Source organism: Saccopteryx leptura, chromosome 1, assembly GCF_036850995.1.
Source record: "Saccopteryx leptura isolate mSacLep1 chromosome 1, mSacLep1_pri_phased_curated, whole genome shotgun sequence".
Lineage (NCBI taxonomy): Eukaryota > Metazoa > Chordata > Mammalia > Chiroptera > Emballonuridae > Saccopteryx > Saccopteryx leptura.
In genome coordinates, this window is record NC_089503.1 from 272,959,838 (window position 1) to 272,982,116 (window position 22,279).

Sequence of the window (22,279 nt, forward strand, 5' to 3'; positions counted from 1 at the left end):
GCCAGCTTGAGCATGGGCTCATCTGGTTTGAGCAAAGCTCACCAGTTTGGATCCAAGGTCACTGGCTCGAGCAAGGGGTTACTCGGTCTGCTGAAGGCCCGCAGTCAAGGCACATATGAGAAAGCAATCAATGAACAACTAAGGTGTCGCAACGAAAAACTGATGATTGATGCTTCTCATTCCTCGCCGTTCCTGCCTGTCTATCCCTCTCACTGACTCTCTCTCTGTCTCTGTAAATAAATAAATAAATAAATAAATAAATAAATAAATAAATAAATAAAATCTCCAGCACATACCTCTTCCCAAAATTCTAGTCTTAACATCTGCACTAAGCTATCTAATAAACAATCATATCCAGAATTGAACTTTGGATCTCTCCTTCCAAATCCGTACCTCCTATAGGCTTCCCAATTCATATAACACCATGCCTTCCCCACTCCAGTCACGCAGGCCCGAAATCTGGTGGGGTTTTTTTGTTTTTGTTTTTTTGGTGTGATTCTTGACTCCATCCCCCGTCCTGTCAGTGTTAACTTCAGTATATAGCCAGAATCCCACCACGTTCTCAGTAAGCTGCTGTTAGATAGACCCAGTCAATGTTTTCATGCAGACTAGAAAAAGGCTCCCCTTTGGGTGGATGCCGCTGTGCCCTTGTGCCAGGTACAACCTGCTTCTACTTCTACCCACACCTTCCCTAATTTTGGTTCAATTACCTGTTGCTGAATAACAAACCACCTCAACTCTTAGTGGTTTAAAACAGTAACAATTTATTATTTCTTAGAATTCTGCGAGTTGGCTAGGCACTCCTCTGCTGGTTTCACTTGTGCTCACTGAGCAGCTGCGATCCACTGGGAGGTCCGCTGGGTGAGGAGGTGCCACAGGACCTCCTCACACACTAGCAGTTGGTACTGGCTGGCTGAGCCCGGGGTGCCTCAGTTTTTCTCCCTGTGGCCTCTCATCCTTCAGTGGGCTGAATTAGGCTTCCCACATCATAGTGGACTCAGTGTTCCGTAAGTGTGGTTTTTGGATTTCAGGCCCTACCCTCCACCTTCTGAACCAGAATCTGTGTTTTCACCTGATCCCTGGGAGATTTCTTATGAACAACAAAGTTTGAGAAGCACTGTTTTAAAGTCTAAATGCAGCCAGTCTCCTCAAAAACCTCTAAAAGATTCCCACCTCACTCATACAACCTCCTCAACTTCACTTCCTGCTCTCCTCCTTGCTCCCTCCAGGAGACCTCTGAGCTGCACTCCAATGTGTCCAGTATGTGACAGCCCAGGTGCATTTCAGTATTATGGATAGCCCACCTTTGAACTCTGCCTGGACTGTCCCTCTCCCAGGTCTCTCCGTGGCTCTGCCTGGACTGTCCCTCTCCCAGGTCTCTCCGTGACTCTGCCTGGACTGTCCCTCCCCCAGGTCTCTCCGTGACTCTGCCTGGACTGTCCCTCCGCCAGGTCTCTCCGTGGCTCTGGCTGGACTGTCCCTCTCCCAGGTCTCTCCGTGGCTCTGCCTGGACTGTCCCTCTCCCAGGTCTCTCCGTGACTCTGCCTGGACTGTCCCTCTCCCAGGTCTCTCCGTGACTCTGCCTGGACTGTCCCTCTGCCAGGTCTCTCCGTGACTCTGCCTGGACTGTCCCTCTCCCAGGTCTCTCCGTGACTCTGCCTGGACTGTCCCTCTCCCAGGTCTCCCTGTGACTCTGCCTGGACTGTCCCTCTCCCAGGTCTCCCCGTGACTCTGCCTGGACTGTCCCTCTCCCAGGTCTCTCCGTGACTCTGCCTGGACTGTCCCTCTCCCAGGTCTCCCCGTGACTCTGCCTGGACTGTCCCTCTCCCAGGTCTCCCCCGTGACTCTGCCTGGACTGTCCCTCTGCCAGGTCTCTCCGTGGCTCTGGCTGGACTGTCCCTCTCCCAGGTCTCTCCGTGGCTCTGCCTGGACTGTCCCTCTCCCAGGTCTCTCCGTGACTCTGCCTGGACTGTCCCTCTCCCAGGTCTCTCCGTGGCTCTGCCTGGACTGTCCCTCTCCCAGGTCTCTCCGTGACTCTGCCTGGACTGTCCCTCCCCCAGGTCTCTCCGTGGCTCTGCCTGGACTGTCCCTCTCCCAGGTCTCTCCGTGACTCTGCCTGGACTGTCCCTCTCCCAGGTCTCTCCGTGACTCTGCCTGGACTGTCCCTCTCCCAGGTCTCTCCGTGACTCTGCCTGGACTGTCCCCCTCCCAGGTCTCCCCGTGACTCTGCCTGGACTGTCCCTCTCCCAGGTCTCCCCGTGACTCTGCCTGGACTGTCCCTCTGCCAGGTCTCTCCATGGCTCTGCCTGGACTGTCCCTCTCCCAGGTCTCTCCATGGCTGCTTCCCTCACCTTCTATAGGTCTTGACCCAAGTCACATCATTAGGGAGACTTGCTCTGACCACCCCATCTACATCCAAACTCACTGTGCCCCTTTCTGCTTGTTTTTCTACAAAGCATTAATCAACAACATCTAATACAGTGTATTTTTTTTCTTATTTATTTTGTTTATTGTCTGCTATCCCTTTTAGAATATAGGTTATATGTAAAAAAATGTTTTTGTAATTGTAGAGTTATACATAAGATAAAATTTACTTTTTGTGTGTGTGTGTGTGAGAAAGAGACTGAGAAAGGGACAGATAGGACAGACAGACAGGAAGGGATAAAGATAAGAACCATCAGCTCTTCATTGTGGCATCTTATTTGTTCATTGATTGCTTTCTCATATGTGCCTGGGCCAGGGGACTGCAGCAGAGCCGGTGACCCCTTGCTCAAGCCAGCGACCTTGGGCTCAAGCCAGTGGCCTTTGGGCTCAAGCCAGTGACCATGGGGTCATGTCTATGATCCCATGCTCAAGCTGGTAAGCCGGCGCTCAAGCAGGATGAGCCTGCGCTCAAGCCAGCCATCTCAGGGTTTTGAACCTCGGTCCTTCGCGTCCCAGGCCGACGCTCTATCCACTACGCCACTGCCTGGTCAGGCGATAAAATTTATAATTTTTAAATGTACAGTTCATTCATGTGTTGAGTACCATCACCACCATCCATCCCCAGAACTTTTCATCCCAAACTGATACTCTGCAAATAAACAATGACTCTCATTCTCCCCTCCTCCCACCTCCTGGTGACCACTCTTCTACTTTCTGTCTCTAAGAAATAGACTATTCCAGGTACCTCATATAAGTGGAATCATATAATACTTACACTTTTGTGACTGGCTTATTTCATTTAGCATAATGTTTTCAAGGTTCATCCATTTTGTGCTATATGTCAGAACTTCTTTTTAAGACTGGATAACATCCCATTGTAGGTGTATATGGCATTTTTTTTATCCATTCATCTGTTTGTGCACATTTAAGTTGTTTCATTTTTTAGCTATATGAATACTGTTGCTATGAACATGGGTGTAAGTATCTGTTTGAATTCTTTCTTTTGTTTCTTTTGGGTATATACCCAGAAATAGAATTGCTGGGTCATATGGTAATTTCATTTACTTTTTTAAGGAACTGTGAAGACATGGCCTATTTTTTATTGTGTTCACTGATCTATGCCCAGAGCCTAGAAAAGATCCTGGTATAGAGTGCACAGTCAGTAAACGCTTGTTGAATTAACTTTTTAATTTCTCTGTGAACCTGCATATGAACTTAGAACCTCTCAGACTAAGAAGGCTATGTGGCTTGTCTGAGCTGCTTGCTAGTTGTGGCTTCATGCTAGCCCCAATGAATGCTGTTTCAAGATCAAGGCCCGTAAAACAGGGCCTAATAACTTGTTCAAGAATTTTTATGGGAAGTCATGTAAGATCACTAGCTGTTTACAGAATCCACCTTCTTTCAGGCTCCTGGCCCCTCCTTCTTCCTCAGAAGCTCCTACATCACCAGTAGTGAGTCATTACATGTTCTGTCAGTGCCCTTGGATTGCTTTTAAATTAGTCTGGTGCATTCTGGGTTGCATCCTTTCTCTTAAGCTCACTTCCCCACGTCACCAAGCTCCTGCTGCTGCTCCTTTTATATATATAAAAAAATCATTCTCTTCGATAGGAGACAAAGGCAAAAGGGCTGGAGAAATTCTGCTTTCTCTGTTACCTCCAACTGACACTTTCAGGCTTGAATAGTAAACTTAGCTCTTTTCCTGTTCTTACTCCACATATAACACTTTTTAATTTTGTTTGCCATCTTTAGCTCTATTGAGCTTCCTGACACTATTCTTCTAAGTCTCTGGTAGCCTCTAAAAACTTTATGTGGATTTTTTAAAAGGCCCACATTCTATTTTTCTTTTTAATTTTTTAAATTGAATTTATTTGGGTGATATTTATTTGGTTAATAGAATTATACAGGTTTCAGCTGCACCATTCTACGCTACAGCATCTATATATTGCATTGTGTGTCCACCACCCCAAATTGTTTTGTTTTAATTTATTGATATTTTTATAGAGAATGAAAAGGAAAGAGAAAAACATCAGTTTGTTTTTCCATTTATTTATGCATTCATTGGTTGATTCTAATATGTGCCCTTACCGGGGATCAAACCTGCAACCTTGGAGTATTGGGACAACATTCTAACCAACTGAGTTACTTGACCAGGTCCAAATGATCCACATTCTGAAATTATATTACTGAAAATGGGTTTATGGAATAAAAAGGATTAGGGTCTACCACTCAACACTTAGGAAACTCTGTAACAAGAACCTTAAAAAATACAACAATCTCAATTAAAACATTGACAGTTAAATCTCCTCCAACACTTAAACATTGAATCCCTGTCAGTCCTTTTCCCCCTGTGACCTGGGATGTGTGCTTCCTCCTTTTGGAAGTAGGTTTCAGAGAATCTTCACCTCCAACAGAGTGTCTTTGTTCATCAAAACTAAAAATCTGATGCAAGGTCTTCTTCATTAATCCATAATTTTCATTTAGAGGTAAATTTCTTTGTATCTCCTTCATTTGTACTACTGCTTCACTAGATGGCTTAATAAAAGTGGAAACCTACCAATTACTACATTTGAGGAAGGCACTTCTATTCAGTTTTATGTTTCTTAAGGTCTTTTGATATTGCTGAACTGTTCTCTTTAGGTGTAGCACATCAAACATGAAAGCTGGAAAGTTGCTAATGAACTAACATGACTTCCACATTACACTGATATCATTCCTTATTTACCCATCACCTATGAGCAAAGTCACATTAAAAGAGCACTCTTTGAAGCACAACAGTCTGTGTTTGATTGTAGTTATCTGGGTTTTCTTCTGCCTTATATCTTTTAAACCCTTGAACTTTCTGGAACACTTATGGCTGCCTCATAGTTATCATTCATTATCTCTCTGCCTCTGTTTCCCTACTGGATATATAAAAAAAAAAAACAGTGGTAGGAGGGTTTAATATTAATATAGTACCTTGCTTGGGCTTTGGAGTGGGTTATCCTGGATTCAGATCATGACTCCATCCACTGTTCCTTCATTTGTAATATGAAGCATGTCACTTAACTCTCTGGGCCTCAGGGTCTACATTAGCAAATAAAAACACCTACTTTGAAATGATTGGTATTCTAAAAATTAATAGTTATATCTATAAAGCAAGCACCTTGCACAAAGCTGGGACTTAGTAAATGGCAGCTGTTATAATTGGGATCTTTGCAGAATTTCCCAACTAGGAATCGTCTTTCCTTCCAGATTCTCTTTCAGAGGCTCACACTTACCTGTTCCCTGAACCTTCACTGAAATTCAGCTTCATGGTCTGTCCCTGGTTGCTCTCACCACTGCTGCTTCCCCTCATCTTTGACAGTGCCTAAGGACATAGGAGGTGCAATGTAAATTGTTGGTTGATTGACCTAAATCTTAGTCATCTTTATTTTAAGCTTCTGTAGGGTCAGGGGCCATCGCCATGGCCATGCAGGTTCTCATTGGATTTGGGCAGACTGTAAAGGAACTGCGGAGTCAGAAAATGGTGGGCCGTTCCATTTATTAAAGTCTCGTAAGGGCAGATGAGCAAACAGCAGGGAAGACTGCTTCCCTCTCACTCAGGGCTCCCAAAGCCCTGACTCATTTTCTAGACTCCTGGGCCCCCACCAGCCTCAGCACCCTCTTTCTCTGCTCTCTCTCTCTCTCTCTCTCTCTCTCTCTCTGGATTCTCTCTGCACTCCTCTGCCCAGCAAAACAGGCTGGGGAAAAAAAACCTTTCTCCAGCGAACAATAACAAACAACTGCCCTTTCTAAGCAGGAAAGCAATCCGCAGTTTGCAATCTACTGTACTGAGGGCAAGCACCACAACCTTCCATAGACTATACACACAAGGCACTGCCCCAATACAAGCAAGTAGACCTAAAAAAATTTTGTTACAAATTTGTTTGCCCAACATTCCGCCCCTTTTGCTCACTTCACAATTCACACCACAGGTATTCCTGTGCAAGGAATGAGGTACGTTACAAATACAAACAACAGCACGAGTTATACTGTTGAACAGTGAGAAACACCCATTTTACCACACCAGTTAGGTAGCCAAATTAAGGAGTCTTTATTTCAAAGCTGGAGACCGCACAGAGACCCAAGTCTTCAAATCATGCAGCCCCGAACACAGTGTGGGACCAGCTTTTAAAGGCAAAAATCACATTAATCTCACAGACAAGCTCATTAAATTTTACTGTCCTGTTACAACGTTTATCTATAGGATCCATTAAAAGGAAAAAACATTTCTACTCACTAAGACCATAAGATAACACAGTAGTGATAAATGTTTCTCATATCTAGCAAAAACATTCCTGAATATTCTAGGATTTACAACCTATCCCTGACACCACAATAGTGAGAAATGTATAGTTTAAGATAAGGAGAGAAGCTAAATGAAGTAACTTAGCATCGCTAAGAGCCTTTAAATTACCTATTTGCTAAAAAAAAAATTTCTATATTTCCGTACAATTGCAACAATTACAGAAGTGCCCTTCACAGTGTCTCCCTGAGCACTCTGCCCAAGGTGCGAACCAAAGGCCCTTCTCTAGCCCCTACTCCAGGGTAGGTGAGAGGGCCTGTGTATTCCAGGGCGGTGTCCTTGGTTCAGGAAGGCTTCCACAAGAGCTGTGCCCCCCCCCCAGCAGGGTCTCATACTGTCCAAAGTGGCATGTCCATTCAACAAGGAAACTGGTGCCCCACTCTGATTGCAGTCTTAAGAGTCAGTCCATGATAGACAGCTCAGCTGTCTGCAAATCACCAAGGTAAAGGTCCATTACAGGCAACTAGGTTCATTTAGGGCCTCAGGCCTCCCCCCTCATCCCTGCCATCATGGCAGCTCTGAAGACACTGCCTGAGGAGGAGTGCATGGCAACATGGCCAACCTCTCCACCTCTGCTCCAGAGAGCATGATGCCGCCCACCCCTATGTCCCACAATTGCAGCAAGCCTACCAGGGACTCAGTAGGTACTCTTTGCTGCTGGGTTTTTACCTTCTGGACGACCACTGGCCAAGCTGAGTGTGCGGACAGCAACTTCAGCCCAAGCCGCCTCATCCTCTGAAGAGGAGCCAGAAACACCTGCTCCAGACAACTAAGAGCCTCTCTGCTGGCACAGCTCCATCTTCGGCTCCTGCGGCTGCCGGCTCTCAGCCTGAAGCTGATCCCACAGTTGTTCCTCCAACAACTGCCGCTGCCAGCATTCACCTTCCAGGGCAAACTGCAACTCGCAAACCCGTTCAGTCTCCTTTTTCAAGATCTTTTAGTTCCAGGCGCCCTCGGTGCTCAGCCTGCATCTGCAGCTCTTGAACCTGATCGGCCTCCTTCTCTAGTTCAAGCCATTGCTCCTCCTCAGTTTGCAGCTTATTCTGGAGCTCTCAACCTCAGCTCTCGGTTTCCTCTCGCAGGGCTGTAAAAAACAGCCAGCCCACGGTCCTCAAAAGGACAGCTGTAACAACGACCACTCCTTGATCCCACCCCTCAAGGGTGGCTGTGGCTCCATACCAATCTGATCTGAATCCTGCCCACTACACCAGATGCAGGGCCAGGGGCTGTCACCATGGCCATGCAGGTTCTCATTGGATTCGGGCAAGTGGTAAAGGAACAGTGGAGCCAGAAAATGGTGGGCCGTTTGGTTTATTAAACTCTTGTAAGGGCAGACGAGCAAACAGGCAGGGAAGACCTCTTCCTTCTCTCTCAGGGCTCTGAAAGCCCTGACTCACTTTCCAGACTCTCCCTCTGGACTCCTAGGCCCCCACCAGCCTCAGCACCTTCTTTCTCTCTCTCTCTGGACTCTCTCTCTCTCTCTCTGGATTATCACTGCACTCCTCTGCCCAGCAAAACAGGCTGGAGAAAAAAACCCCTTCTCCAGCAAACAGTAGCAAACAATCGTCCCTCCCAACCAGGAAACAATTCGCAATTTGCAGTCTGTCCTGAGGGCAGGCACCACAGTCTTCCATAAACTACACACAAGGCACTGCGCCAGTATAAGTGAGCAAACCTAAAAAAACATTTGTTACAAACTTGTTTTCCCAATAGTTTCTTTATGTACATTATTCTTCTCAGTGCTTCGTTTATCTTAACTTCTCAAATGTGGCCTGGTTGGCTCAGTGCGTGAGAATTGGCCCAGTGTGTGGATGCCCTGGGTTTGATTCCCGGTCAGGAGCCCTGGCTCTATGGTTCCAGTGAATTAGGCCCAGGGCGCTGAGGTTAGCTTGGTTGCCCAGCAATGCCCAGATGAGCAGAGCATTGCCCTTAGAGGGCTTGCCACTGGGTAAGGGGCGTGGATAGCGGTGCATGTGGGAGTCTATCTCTCTGCCTCCCTCCTCTCAATTAAAAAAAAAAGTTCTCAAATGTTTAAGGAAGGCCATGCTAAAAGTAACTGTATAGAACTCTGCGGTCAGTGGTGAGAAGATGAAGTACAGCCCTGGGAGATTGGGGGAGGGAAAGTGTGCTTACCAAGGGGCAGCAAGAATGTGGTAGTGATCAGGTAGATAAACTTCAAGGCTTTTCTTTGTGTGTGTGAGAGAGACAGAGAGAGGGACAGATAGGGACAAGCATTAATTCTTCATTGCAGCACCTTAGTTCTTCATTGATTGCTTTCTTACATGTGCCTTGATGGGGGGGGGGATCCAGCAGACGGAGTGACCCCTTGCTCAAACCAGCGAGCTTTGGGCTCAAGCCAGCGACTATGGGGTCATGTCTATAATCCCATGCTCAAGCCAGCAACCTAGCGCTCCAGTTGGTGAGTCCATGCTCAAGCCAGATGAGCCTGTACTTAAGGCGGTGACCTCGGGGTTTTGAACCTGGGTCTTCTGCATCCCAGTTCGACACTCTATCCACTTATCCACTGTAGCACTGCCTGGTCAGGCCTTCGGAGCTTTTTTTTTTTTTTTTTTTTTTTTATTCATTTTAGAGAGGAGAGGGAGGGAGAGAGAGAGAGAGAGAGAAAGAGAGAGAGAAAGAAAGAAAGAGGGAGGAGCTGGAAGCATCAACTCCCATATGTGCCTTGACCAGGCAAGCCCAGGGTTTTGAACCGGCGACCTCAGCATTTCCAGGTCGACGCTTTATCCACTGTGCCACCACAGGTCAGGCCTCGGAGTTTTTTTAATGGAAATGATAGTCTAATCTCACAAGTGACATCTCATAACTTTTGTGGTATTCTGTTTGTTGGAAGCAAATCTCTGGGTCCAGCCCACACACAAGGATATAACTACCAGGAGGCCGGGGTCATTGGGAGCCATCTTAGCAGCTTCCTACCACACTCCCATTTTACAAATCAAGAAACTAGGGCTCAGAGAGGTTTAGTTACTTTCTCAGACTCACAATTTATATGGTGTGGTGGGAGTCAAACACAAAACAGCTTTCCCTTTTAATCACTAAGCATATAAACAAAGTCACCTTAATATTTTTAGTAGTTGCCTCTGTGATGCTTAGTGTTTTCTCATGTAATCTTCACAATAATCCTACAAAATTGGTTAATACAGTCCCTATCTGTAACAGATGAGAATCCATTAATGAATCAAGAGATGTAACCATTTGCCCAAGGCCAGGAAGGAGCTGAGTGTATACCCATTGCTAACGAAAAAGTGGAGAATAGTCATGAAGGGTTTGGGCAGCCTACTTCTGCTTTCTCTGTTTTATTTTATTTATTATTATTATTTTTTGTATTTTTCTGAAGCTGGAAACGGGGAGAGATAGTCAGACAGACTCCCGCGTGCGCCCGACCGGGATCCACCCGGCACGCCCACCAGGGGCGACGCTCTGCCCACCAGGGGGCGATGCTCTGCCCCTCCGGGGTGTCGCTCTGCCGCGACCGGAGCCACTCTAGTGCCTGGAGCAGAGGCCAAGGAGCCATCCCCAGCGCCCGGGCCATCTTTGCTCCAACGGAGCCTTGGCTGCGGGAGGGGAAGAGAGAGACAGAGAGGAAGGAGGGGGTGGGGGGTGAAGAAGCAAATGGGTGCTTCTCCTATGTGCCCTGGCCGGGAATCGAACCCGGGTCCCCCGCAGGCCAGGCCGACGCTCTACCACTGAGCCAACCGGCCAGGGCCTGCTTTCTCTGTTTTAGAACCTCCCCTTGGCCTGTGTGAAAAGACCCCTCAACACCATTGCCTCCTCTTAGCACTGCGCCTGGGCTCACCAGCCCACCACTGGTCACTTAATTTCACCTGCCCTGGCTGGAAACCTGAGGGTCTCAGCCACTTGACAGGAATCACATTCATGCCCTGGGCTCCAGCCAATCTGGCCTTTGAGTCCTCTTGTCTCAGAGCTTTGACCCAGGCTCTTCTTTCTGCAGAGAATATGTTCCACATCCTACTCTTTTTACCCTGTAAACTCAAACCCCTGGTTCAGCTCCCAGCGCAAACCTTACTTCCCCGGGGAGGCTGTCACTGCTGGAAGACTGGATCAGGCCTCTCTGCCACGCGCTAAGTGCTGGATATTTCCTTTGCTGAACTGTGTTGTGGTGGAGGGTGAACTCTGTGAAGGTTAGGCCTCGGTTTTGCTCATCATTACATCCCCAGCATGCCTTGCACAGTACCTAGCAAACACTAGGCAGTTAATGAGTGCCGCTGTTATCATCTATTAATTGAATATTGTAATGCTTTCTGTAAGTCATTTTAGGATCAGCCAGCCTGTTGTCCTAGGGTACCTCTGTCCTGTAGTAACCTTAACTTAATTATTACCTTTGCAAACTTTCATACTAAAATACTAACTAGGGGAGAACTGAAGGGCCTCCTGACTTCCCACATAAACATTTAAAAGGGATTTAGACCACTAGCTCTGTAGTGTTCCTACCCAGGATAATGACTTCAGGCTCTGAGGGATAGATCAAGAGCAAGAGGAGTGAGACCTGTGGTGGCGCAGTGGATAAAGCATCCACCTGGAATGCTGAGGTCGCTGGTTCAAAACCCTGGGCTTGCCTGGTCAAGGCACATATGGGAGTTGATGCTTCCTGTTCCTCCCCCCTTCTCTTTCTCCTCTCTTTCTCTCTCTCTCTCTCTCTCAAATGAATAAAGTCTTTAAAATAAGTAAATAAATATTAAAATAAAAAAGAGCAAGAGGAGTATGGGATATATTTTAGGATAGGAGAGGCCTTGTTTCGGAAACTTTCAAATTGTAAGGCCTACTCTGGAAGTGTAGAAAGGGTCTTTAGCCTGAACTGAGTAGCTCATTTGGTTAGTGTCCTCCTGATACGCCAAGGTTGCAGGTTCAATCTCTCACCAGGGCACATACAAGAATCTACCAATGAATGCATAAATAAGTGGAACAATAGATCGATATCTCTCTCTCTTTCCTTCCTCTCCCTCTAAAATCAATAAGTAAATTAAAAAAAAATTTAAGACCCTTTTAAAATTTTAATAAGGGTTTTTAATAAGGGAGAAGGCTCTTGTCATTTAAAAATAACATTTACAAAGAGTTTCTAAGAACATTAAAGAAATACATGTACCATATAATAAAAAATCTAAATCTTTATAGATATATACAGCCATTATTTGATTTTACTTATGCAAAAATATGCATTTCTAATAATAGCTTAGACTTCCTGAATTACTGCTGTCATCACAACCCTATAAAGTAGACACTGTTATCTCCATTTTACATGGAGGGGTTAGGTAATTTTCCCAGGGTCCCACAGCCAGTAAAGGACAGCTCAGATTTGAACCTTGTCAGACTCTAAAGCCCATACTCTTAACTACTATATTAGGCAGAGGACAATCCGTGAAAATGTTCACTGTCTTTGGGTACTGGTTTATTTTCTTCTCTATTCTCCAGGTTTTCTGTGTGGATTTACTATAGAAGTTGAATGATAAATTTTTGAACAGAGAAGAAGGTGAGGTAGTGAAATTTGAAGGATTAACATATGCTTTAGAACAAAAGAATTTACCCCATTTCCTTTCCTGCTTTTCTAAATTTTCCAGAACTGACAACGATCACCCCAATTCTGAAGGTCACTGGGGCCGTGTCCCCAGAGGCTGAAGCCAGCACAGCACTCATTGCAGGTAACAAAGGTTCTGAGCCAAATCCAAGGGACCTTCTGAGTTCAGGGGCCATCTTATTCCAGACAGCCAGGAACCCAGTGTGATGAACTAGGAGTTCCCTATACAGGAAAGCACTACAAATGAGAGACCCAAAGGGCTCGTTTTGGCATGTAGGTTATTTATCTTAAACACACAGAGCTCTGAAAAACTCTTCGAGGCTTCTGTCAGAGGCACTGCCAGTAAATGATAGGTTGGGAGGTGGCCACAAATAGGTATAGGTGCATATAGGCACTACACTCCCGTATGTGGGCGGGAGGATGTGTGTGGTTTGTCAAATGAGTAAGAAAGAGGATGGGAGGGAGCAGAGAACCTCCTACAGTAGGCTATGGATTTAAACAACGCCTTTCTGTTGGGATAAGCTATTTCCTTTTTGCCTCCTTCCTGTTTCTATCATAATCATCAGGAACTGGTTGAGGGAGAGTTCAGTTTTACCAAAAGTCAAAAGCCTTATGTCCTTAGCTTGAGCCCCCAAAGACCCCAAAGATCATATCCCACGGGAGTTGGGCTTGGTGGGGAAATATGGATTTGGAAGTGGACACTAATTAACTGGAGCAGGAGGATCCTTATGAAAAGTGAGGGAATCCTCTAATTCAGGGCACCCCGTGAATTACTGAGACATATTCAGTCCTGAAATATCTCTACATTTTCCCTCTCCTTTCCAAGTTGTTATCACCGTGGTCTTTCTCACCCTGCTATCAGTCGTGGTCTTGATCTTCTTTTACCTGTACAAGAACAAAGGCAGCTACGTCACCTACGAACCTGCAGAAGGAGAACCCAGCACCATCCTTCAGATGGAGAGTGACTCAGCAAAAGGCAGGGAGAAGGAGGAATATTTCATCTAATGGTTCCCAGGCCCCAAGGAGCTTATCCAGGCTCCACCGCTAATACACTACCTAATTTATTAAGTGGAAGTTTTAACTGAAACCAGTGAGAAGCATTGATTGATAGGGCAAACCTGAACTCCTTCCTGGAGGAGGCCCAAATCCAACATCACAGATGCCAGGGACCAGGGACATGGAGAAAGCTGCTTATGATGTCTTTAGCCAGGCCTTTGTAATAATACAGTGTTGTCTGTGACTGACCAAGGTGGAGCTGTGCCAGGCAACATTTGAGTATGTGCCCATCATCTTCAGTTTTTTTCACAGGTCAAAAGGGAAAAGAGTTAGGGTCACTGGCTGCTCCTCTGTGTCCTACCTGGTCACCTAGTGACAGACCCAGCAGAGAATGTCCACAGTTCCTCCCAGAAGCTGGACACTGCAGTAGAAGGCCAGGCCAGGAGGGTTGCAGACTATATAGAGAACTTACCTCCTGATAAATGTGCGACATCCCTTAATCTGAGCCCTTCCTTTCTGTATTCCCCAACCTCATACTTGATATTTTTAGCAGAATTAAAATTTTTCATTGATTCAGCAGTTTATTGTGTGCAAGCAATTGACTACCTTTACATTTTAACTTACTCCTGCTTAGCCTTTTTTTTTTTTTTTTTTGGCATTTTCATCTATTTAATTCCTTTGCATATATTCTCACCCAAGTTGAAAGAATGCTAGGGAGGTTTCAGGAGTTCCTAGTGCAATCTCAGAGGTATAAACAAAGCTGGTCCTGGGGAACTTGTCCCAGAGGGGTGTCGTTACAGAGATACTGTGGGACATGAGTTGGTATATTCTCCATCCTGGCAAGGGCCACACAGAAGGAACCAGGAACAGTCTATTTACCACTTTCCCATGAGTGTCCTTGATCAATCTCAGAGAAGTTTCTTGGATCTAACATATTCTCAAAATGAGTTATGTTCAAAAGACACAATTGTTTTGGTAGAAATCATTAGCTCTCCAGATATTATTTACTTTGGGATTCAGCTAGATCGTTGAGGTTTTAAATGTGTTGCCTGCATTGTCCAAGTCCACCCAAAGTAAGACCTGTGGAGGAATCAATCTTGGCAACCTAGATTCCAGTTTTCAGTACTTCTCCACACAGAACTTTGGAGAAACTGAAAAGGTCACCCTGAACTTACACAAACTATTATACTAAAAACATGTCCAAGTAAAAGTTTAACACAAGTTAGGAAAACCAATTTTTCCCTTTTTAAACTGAAGAGACAGGAAGAGGAGACAGATCTGTTATTCCACCAGTTTATTGGTATACATTCACCGGTTGATTCTTGAATGTGCCGACCAGAGACCAAACCTGCAACTTCGCTCTATTGGGACGGTGCTTTAAAGATACTCAGCTAGGGTGTCGTTCCCTTATTTCTAAGTTTCTATGTTCTGAATTCCTCTGGTGTGATAGACTTTTAAGAATCTGAAAAAGTGCCTGACCTGTGGTGGCATAGCTGATTAAGCGTTGACCTGGAACGCTGCAGTAGCTGGTATGAAACACTGGGCTTGCGTGCTCGCTTTAGCAGCATATATACAAACCCAGGGCTTGCCTGGTCAAGGCACATATGGAAGTTGATGCTTCCTGCTCCTCCCTCCCTTCATTCTCTTTCTCCCATCTCTAAAAGTGAATAAGTAAATAAATAATCTTTAAGAATCTGAGAAAGTGCCCAACTGTCAGCCTGGGATGCTTAAGACCCAGGTTCGAAACCCAGAGGTCGCTTGAGCAGAGGCTCACCAGCTTAAGTGTGGGGTCGCTGGCTTGAACGTGGGATCATGGACATGACCCTATGGTCACTGGCTTGAGCAAGAGGTCCCTCGCTCAGCTGGAGCCCAAGGTACATATGAGAAAGCAATCAATGAACAACTAAGGTGCTGCAATAAAGTGTTGATGTGTCTCACCTCTTTCCCTTCCAGTCTGTCCTCTCTCAAAAAAAAAATAAAAATAAAAATCTGAAAAAGCTTAGGAAGTAAAATGAAAAGTTAAACATCAAGGATGGAACTCATGAAAATGGTCCAATCAGGCCCTGGCCAGTGGCTCAGTGGATAGAGCATCAGCCTGGCATGTGGATGTCCCAGGTTTGATCCCTGGTCAGGGCACATAAGAGAAATGACACATCTGCTTCTCCCCCTTCTCTCTCTCTCTTTTCCTCTCTTTCAGCCAGTGGCTTGTTTGGTTCAAGCATCAGCCCCAGGTGCTGAGGACAGCTCGGGTTCGAGTATTGACCCTGGGCGCTGAGGATAGCTTGGTTGGTCCAAGCATCAGCCCAAGATGGGCATTGCCAGGTGGATCCTGGCATAGGTGCATGTGGGAGTCTTATCTCCCCTCTTCTCACTTAAAAAAAAAATTTAAAGTCCAATCTCAGCCTGGTCTGCATTTATTTAAAAAAGAAAAAGAAACAGCAGTTAGCACCTATCTGAATTCTTGGTGGGATATAAAAGATATAAGCAGAAGAAATCTAAAAACAAGCTGAGTGCCCTGGCTGGTTGGCTCAGTGGTAGAGCATCGGCCTGGCATGCAGAAGTCCCAGGTTCGATTCCCGGCCAGGGCACACAGGAGAAGCGCCCATCTGCTTCTCCACCCCTCCCCCTCTCCTTCCTCTCTGTCTCTCTCTTCCCCTCCCGCAGCCAAGGCTCCATTGGAGCAAGGTTGGCCCGGGCACTGGGGATGGCTCTATGGCCTCTGTCTCAGGCGCTAGAATGGCTCTTGTCATGGCAGAGCAACGCCCCCTGGTGGCGTGCCGGGTGGATCCCGGTCAGGCGCATGCGGGAGTCTGTCTGACTGCCTCCCTGTTTCCAGCTTCAGAAAAATAAAAACAAGCTGAGTAAAGAATCCTTGAGCCCTGGCCGGTTGGCTCAGTGGTAGAGCGTCGGCCTGGCGTGCAGAAGTCCCAGGTTTGATTCCCGGCCAGGGCACACAGGAGAAGCACCCATCTGCTTCTCCACCCCTCCCCCTCTCCTTCCTCTCTGTCTCTTCCCCTCCCTCAGCCGAGGCTCCATTGGAGCAAAGATGGCCCGGGCGCTGGGGATGGCTCCTTGGCCTCTGCCCCAGGTGCTAGAGTGGCTCTGGTTACAACAGAGCGACCCCCCAGAGGGGCAGAGCGTCGCCCCCTGGTGGGCGTGCCGGGTGGATCCCGGTCAGGCGCATGCAGGAGTCTGTCTGACTGTCTCTTCCCGTTTCCAGCTTCGGAAAAATACGAAAAAAAAAATAAGAATCCTTGAAGTGAGTTGTAATGCAACTTCATCACTTTATTCAAATCTTCAAAATAGTCTTTATTCTACATTTTTAGTATAAAAAAATCCACAAGTTAAGTGCACCACAGTGTATAGAGACATACAATGCTGAACTTCCATAACAGTCAATGGTACAGTCAAACATCAGATGTACAGAACACAAAATTTAGAATTTATTTTAGATCTGAATTATAAAATAAAATAAAATAAAACCCAATTGCCGAAAACAAAAATTAAAATATTAAGGATCCCTGAAATATTCTTAACCCTAATGAGATTTCACTGGACTCAAGTCATTATGTAATGAGGCATTCACAATATGACCCCCTCCACCCAGCTTAGAATTCTTGGAAGCCACGAGTGGCTATATCACACTCTTGGACAATAAATGATAACCAATTTTTGATCTGAAAACTCCCCTTAAATTTGGCTCTAAAGTCATCAGGCTTGTGAAATGCATCTCCTCCTTGCTCCCCTGCCACACACACATTTTTAAAAAACTGCAGTTTACAGTCTAATTTGTGTTGCTATCCTTTGTTCAAACAAGCTGTTTTCCTGGCACCAACGCAAATTTGGGTTTGGTTCATGTATGAAGAGCAACCTATGAGAAGGATCCAAAAGGCTCCCTCCACTTTGCCTGAAGAGATGCAGAAGTAATGGGCCCTGCGCTTGACGCAAGAGGGCGTTTCAGAGGATCCTTGTGAAAGACTAGATAAAAGATGACAAGTGAGGAGAAGTGCAAGGAGAGAAGGAAATTAGTCTGACTGGCTTTCTGTCCTGCACCATTGATTCAATAGAGACTGGTGGGAAGGAACGGAAGATGGGTTAAGGATGGGCTGTGGGACAAAGGACGGAAAAGAAAAGGCAGACAGCTAATACATTTCATTTATAACAAGTAATATAAATCAAAGACTTAAAGGAGATTAAAGACCAATCAGAATAATTTGGCAACTTTAATTCTTAGGAAGATCAAAGTTCCTTCCAAACCTAATTTGATGTTTTATTACTAAAAGCAAAGACCAGTATGGTACAGTATTACTCCAGAGGAATTACTTAGGGCTGCTTCACCCACATTCATTTTATGAATGGATACTTCCCCTACCTCAAAATGCTTAGGGAGGTACTGCTACCATTACATGGTTCCTTATTAAGTTTGAAAAGTGCCTGACAGTTTGGGCACCAGAAAGACACCCCAACAACATGTGTCTTAAACTGCAACTTTAGGTTAATATGACTAAAGCAGTTACATTGTGAGAAGTGCTGAAGGTATGTGATGTCTTTCCCGGAGTAGAGGTGGCACTGGTCTTCACCAGATGGTGTAGCCACCATCTGTGCCACCCATGAAGAAGTTCCCCTTCCGCTGAGTTACAAGAACATTGGCTCCTTGCATGACTGCAAGCTGAGCAGCATTGGGAGGGCATCCAGGGGGTGGAGGCTGAAAGGAAAAGACAAGACTGATTAGGCTCAAGGCAGCTGATTCCAGGGAAGTGGACACAGGTAAAACAGAGGCCCTGTTAGGAGATGGCAAGGTACTGACCAGTAGCATCTTTAGGAGCTAGTTCTGCCACCAATCTGGGTTCTAAAGCAGATCTATGAACCCAAAGATACAAACAGGAAAGGGAGCACCACTTATTCATAAGGTTCCAGCTCCAAGATAAAGCCTATGGATACCTTCTGAATACAGATATAGACCTATTGGCATTTTCGTGATTTCCTACCTACATTCCAAAAAAGGGCTAGGGCAGGGGTTGGGAACCTATTCAGCTGAGAGAGCCATGAATGCTACGTATTTTAAAATGTAATTCCAGGAGAGCCATACAACAACCTGTGTACGTTACACATTATCCAATAAAAATTTGGTGTTGTCCCGGAGGACAGCTGTGATTGGCTCCAGCCACCCGCAACCATGAACATGAGCAGTAGGAAATGGATTGTAATACATGAGAATGTTTTATATTTTTAACATTATTATTTTTATTAAAGATCTGTCTGCGAGCCAGATGCAGCCATCAAAAAAGCCACATCTGGCTCACGAGCCATAGGTTCCCGACCCCTGGGCTAGGGTACCAGGTCCATGGCCTTTTATACCACAGGGTCCTTCAATAATTTTCAAATGACCATGGGATAACCAAAAGGCTCTTGGTAATGTCACCATTCCCACCTCATCGCTAACATGGTAAGTACATAGGCCTCAAGGCGTAGCAAAGACCATTTGGGTTCTAAATCCCATACACAAGAAAACTAAGCAGGAGACAAAACTTAAATCCCTAGTATCTTTCTAAAAGTTACTTAACAGAGATTATGCATTCTCCTTTTTTTTTTTTTTCTTTTGTAGTTTTCCAAAGTGAGAAGTGGGGAGGCAGTCAGACAGACTCCTGCATGCACCTGACCAGGATCCACCCTGCATGCCCACCAGGGGGCAATGCTCTGCACATCTGGTGCATTGCTCCACTGCTACCGGAGTCATTCTAGAGCCTGAGGCGGAAGCCATGGAGCTATCCTCAGTGCCCAGGCCAAATTTGCTCCAATGGAGCCTTGGCTGTGGGAGGGGAAGAGAGAGAGAGAGAGAGAGAGAGGAAAAGGGGAAGGGTGGAGAAGCAGATGGGCACTTTTCCTGTGTGCCCTGGCTGGGAATCGAACCTGGGACTTCTACACGCTGGGCTGATGCTCTACCACTGAGCCAACCAGCCAGGGCTGCATTCTCCTTTTTTAATTATCATGGCTCCTAATACAATGTCATGTTAATGGCAAATATTAAGCAAATGCTATGGAATGAATAAAGAATATTACTAGACCAGTTCACTGTACCAAAGTGAACTGAAAAAGCAGCAAACAAGACTCCTAGAACAGGAAAATAAAGGCATCTGGTTAACTCAGACCCTTGTGAATGTTCCAGATGCTACTGCCCTGCCACATTCTCCCGCCTTCTCAACCTACTTTCTGCCTGACTAGTGGCTGTAACTGGCTACACTAACACCAGCAACTATTATCCAGGGTTGGTGAAAAGATGAATACGGAGTCATTTCGAAAATTAAAATATGCCGGACCAGGCAGTGGTGCAGTAGATAGCATCGGCCTGGAATGCTGAAGACCCAGGTTCAAAATCCTGAGATCACGGCTTGTGCACGGACTCACCAGCTCGAGTGTGGGGTTGCTAGCTTGAGCACAGGATCACAGACATGACCCCATAGTCGCTGGCTTGAACCCAAAGGCTGTTGGCTTGAGTCATGGCTCAAGTCACTGGCTTGAGCAAGGGGCCCCTGCCTCGGCTGGAGTACCCCTCCTCCCAGTCAAGGCACACATGAGAGAGCAATCAATGAACTAAGGTGCCAAAATGAAGAACTCATGCATCTCATCTCCCTTCCTGTCTCTTCTTCCTGTCTGTCCCTCCTTCCCCCCCTCTCTTAAAATAAAATATACAAGGGCTGAGTTTTTCTGATAAAGTCATACTCACAGGAATGTTGCCAGCAGTAGCCCCAGCTCCAAATCTGGCACCTGCATCATATCCTCCTTCCACCAGCACTGCTGAACCAGGTGGATAGATGGGGCCAACTGGATAGTAAGCCATGGGGATTGTGGAACCTAAAGGTCCAACAGCCACAGACTGAGCCATGGGAAGATACAGTGAAGCACCAGGAAATGCAGCTGACATGGTGGGGACTGTGGCAGCTCCTGGGTGCACAAAGCTTGGACGATAGAGCTAGAAAAGACAGAAGGCAAAATGTTACTTAATGACATTACTATCTCAGGTTTCATTCCTGTTTTTTTCCTGTTTAATGAGTCATTCTTACTTCTTTGGGAAGATTTTAATCTATGAGTTGTACAAGTTACCTTTCCTCTATCACTCAGTCTTCTCCTAAATCACTTCCTGCTATGGCTAATGTTAGGCTCAAGGAAGAAAATTCATCTTAACCTCGGCCATGCCAAATAATGTAAAATAATCAGATAATGCATTCTGAACCCAACAGAAATTGGTGAACTATATACTGTTTTAGATTATTTGTGTAAGCACCCTATTCTGTTTGTGAATATATGGAGTCACACTTAGCTAAGGACTGAAAATGTGATCCAAAAGTATTCTCAACCAGTTCAAGTCTAGTAAACTGAAGCACCTCTGAGTAGGCAGGTGGAGCATCAGTGTAGGGCGGAGCCTGAGGAAGATGCAAGGTCTGAGGGTACACTGGATTCCCAGGAGGCTGCACAGGGTAGGTTGGCTGTGTTGGATATTGACCTAGGAAGACAAGAAAAAAAAATGCATGTTGCCTACCATACAGAGCCGCCAAAACGGCAGAGGGCATAATGGGTAGCTAGCCTAGTGGGAGCAAGCAGATCTGCACCCTCATCACTGAAGATGCTTGATTCTAACTGGACAGGAATGTCGTTCCCACTAGTATATTGGTGTAAATGTAAAGTCTAACTGGGCCCAAGTTCCTTCCAGAGTGCAGGACAAGTTCTTGCCCATGTCTCACGGGTGCATCATACTGCCTTTGCTCTGGGCAGTCTCCATCGGCCTGGTTGTAATCACCCAAGACTTCGTGAGTAACGGTGGTTATATCACAGATGTCCACTCAAGGTCGACTTAAAAGAGTGAATGGTGGAAATGAACCTTGAGACTGGACAGAAAATGAAGGGGGAAGTCCTGACGAAAAGCTGAGGATCCTGTTCTGCCAGACACGCTGGTAGCCGGGATAAGTTCTCCAGCGAAGGGAAGGGTCAAGTGACCACTCGGGCCCTGGCCCGAACACAGCGCCCACACCTTTCTAAGTCCAGCCCGGGGCTCGCCTGTGGTCCCGGAACGTGGCGCCCCGTCTCCACCGGCTCTCCATTGGCCTGCCCAAGTCCGTGCTCTAGCTCCCCATTTGCTTCTGCACATGCCTATCACGACAAGCCGCCCCCGCCCCTCCCCCCTCCTGCCCGAGTCCGCAGCGCGAAACTGCGCCACAGAGCTGAAGGAGGAAAGGGCCGGGAGGGGGCGAGCAGCCGCAACTCTGGGATGACGAAGGCGTCTGGCGCAACCCCGGGGACTGCAGCCGGCCGAGGAGGAGGGCGGCGTAGCTTGCCCCAAGCTTGGCGTTGGGGGACCCTAGGCTCCAGGCCCGCTCGCTCCACGCAGCACTACTCCCCGCGACGGACTCGGCCACCCCCTATCCTTGCCTTTGCTGTTCATGGTGGCTGCAGGTCCGGTTCGGCTCGGCGTCGCGGACGGTAATTTTTTTCGTCCTCTTCCTGTTCGTAGTCACTTCCGTGTCACGTGCCCATTCGTCCTCTAGCGTAAGCCGACGCCCGGCCGCCGGAAACCCCGCCCCTCCGCCAAGCTTCCAGTAGCTAAGGGGAGGGCCCGCGTGGTCCCGCCCACTCGCGTTGGCCCCTCCCATTCTATTCTGTCTTGTCTTTTATCCCCTCAACCTCGTCCAGCGACTAGCGGAAAACCAAATACTGTGCGTACTAGTGTTGTCTTAAAACAGGACCTTTTCTCTGGGGTTCTCGGAGAAAAGAACCATTAAGCTATATTCTGGAATCTTTTTCCACCTATGCGCATCTGCTCAAGGTCACCTCACTGATAGCCTGTCCAGGAGGGGCATATGTATCTATCTGCCTAAAATGTACTGCCTACCTTGATCTATCACGCGTTCCTACTAAGCCCAACTTCAACCTCAGCTTGGTAAAGATTTGCCAGTCCACCTTACATCTGCCTTTTTCAGTATTAGGCCCGT

The 22,279-nt window shown here is 46.5% G+C and overlaps 2 protein-coding genes across 3 annotated transcripts in view; one reads left to right on the forward strand and one right to left on the reverse strand.

Annotated features, from left to right (window-relative positions):
• SMAGP (small cell adhesion glycoprotein) overlaps positions 1-13,868 on the forward strand; it is a 28,020-nt gene extending 14,152 nt beyond the window's left edge. For both annotated transcript variants that reach the window (XM_066353823.1, XM_066353813.1), the window contains 2 exons: positions 12,343-12,423; positions 13,126-13,868. In XM_066353823.1, coding sequence (XP_066209920.1) covers positions 12,343-12,423; positions 13,126-13,304 — 260 coding nt within the window. In that variant the 3' untranslated portion in view covers positions 13,305-13,868. The remainder of the gene's footprint in view (positions 1-12,342; positions 12,424-13,125) is intronic.
• Positions 13,869-16,555: 2,687 nt separating this feature from the next.
• DAZAP2 (DAZ associated protein 2) lies at positions 16,556-21,843 on the reverse strand. Its single transcript, XM_066353798.1, has 4 exons — positions 21,720-21,843; positions 20,678-20,796; positions 20,020-20,265; positions 16,556-18,000 (listed from the first exon to the last, which is right to left on the reverse strand). Exons 1-4 carry the CDS (start codon positions 21,730-21,732, stop codon positions 17,872-17,874), a joined length of 507 nt encoding a protein of 168 aa, XP_066209895.1. The 5' UTR covers positions 21,733-21,843; the 3' UTR covers positions 16,556-17,871.
• Between the last annotated feature and the right edge of the window lie 436 nt (positions 21,844-22,279).

Coding starts and splice junctions, on each gene's coding strand:
- DAZAP2 (XM_066353798.1), bottom strand. Junction 20,266..20,677: donor CTCCACCTGCCTACTCAGAG/GTGCTTCAGTTT, acceptor TGTCTTTTCTAG/CTCTATCGTCCAAGCTTTGT. Junction 18,001..20,019: donor CTACTGCTGGCAACATTCCT/GTGAGTATGACT, acceptor TTTTCCTTTCAG/CCTCCACCCCCTGGATGCCC.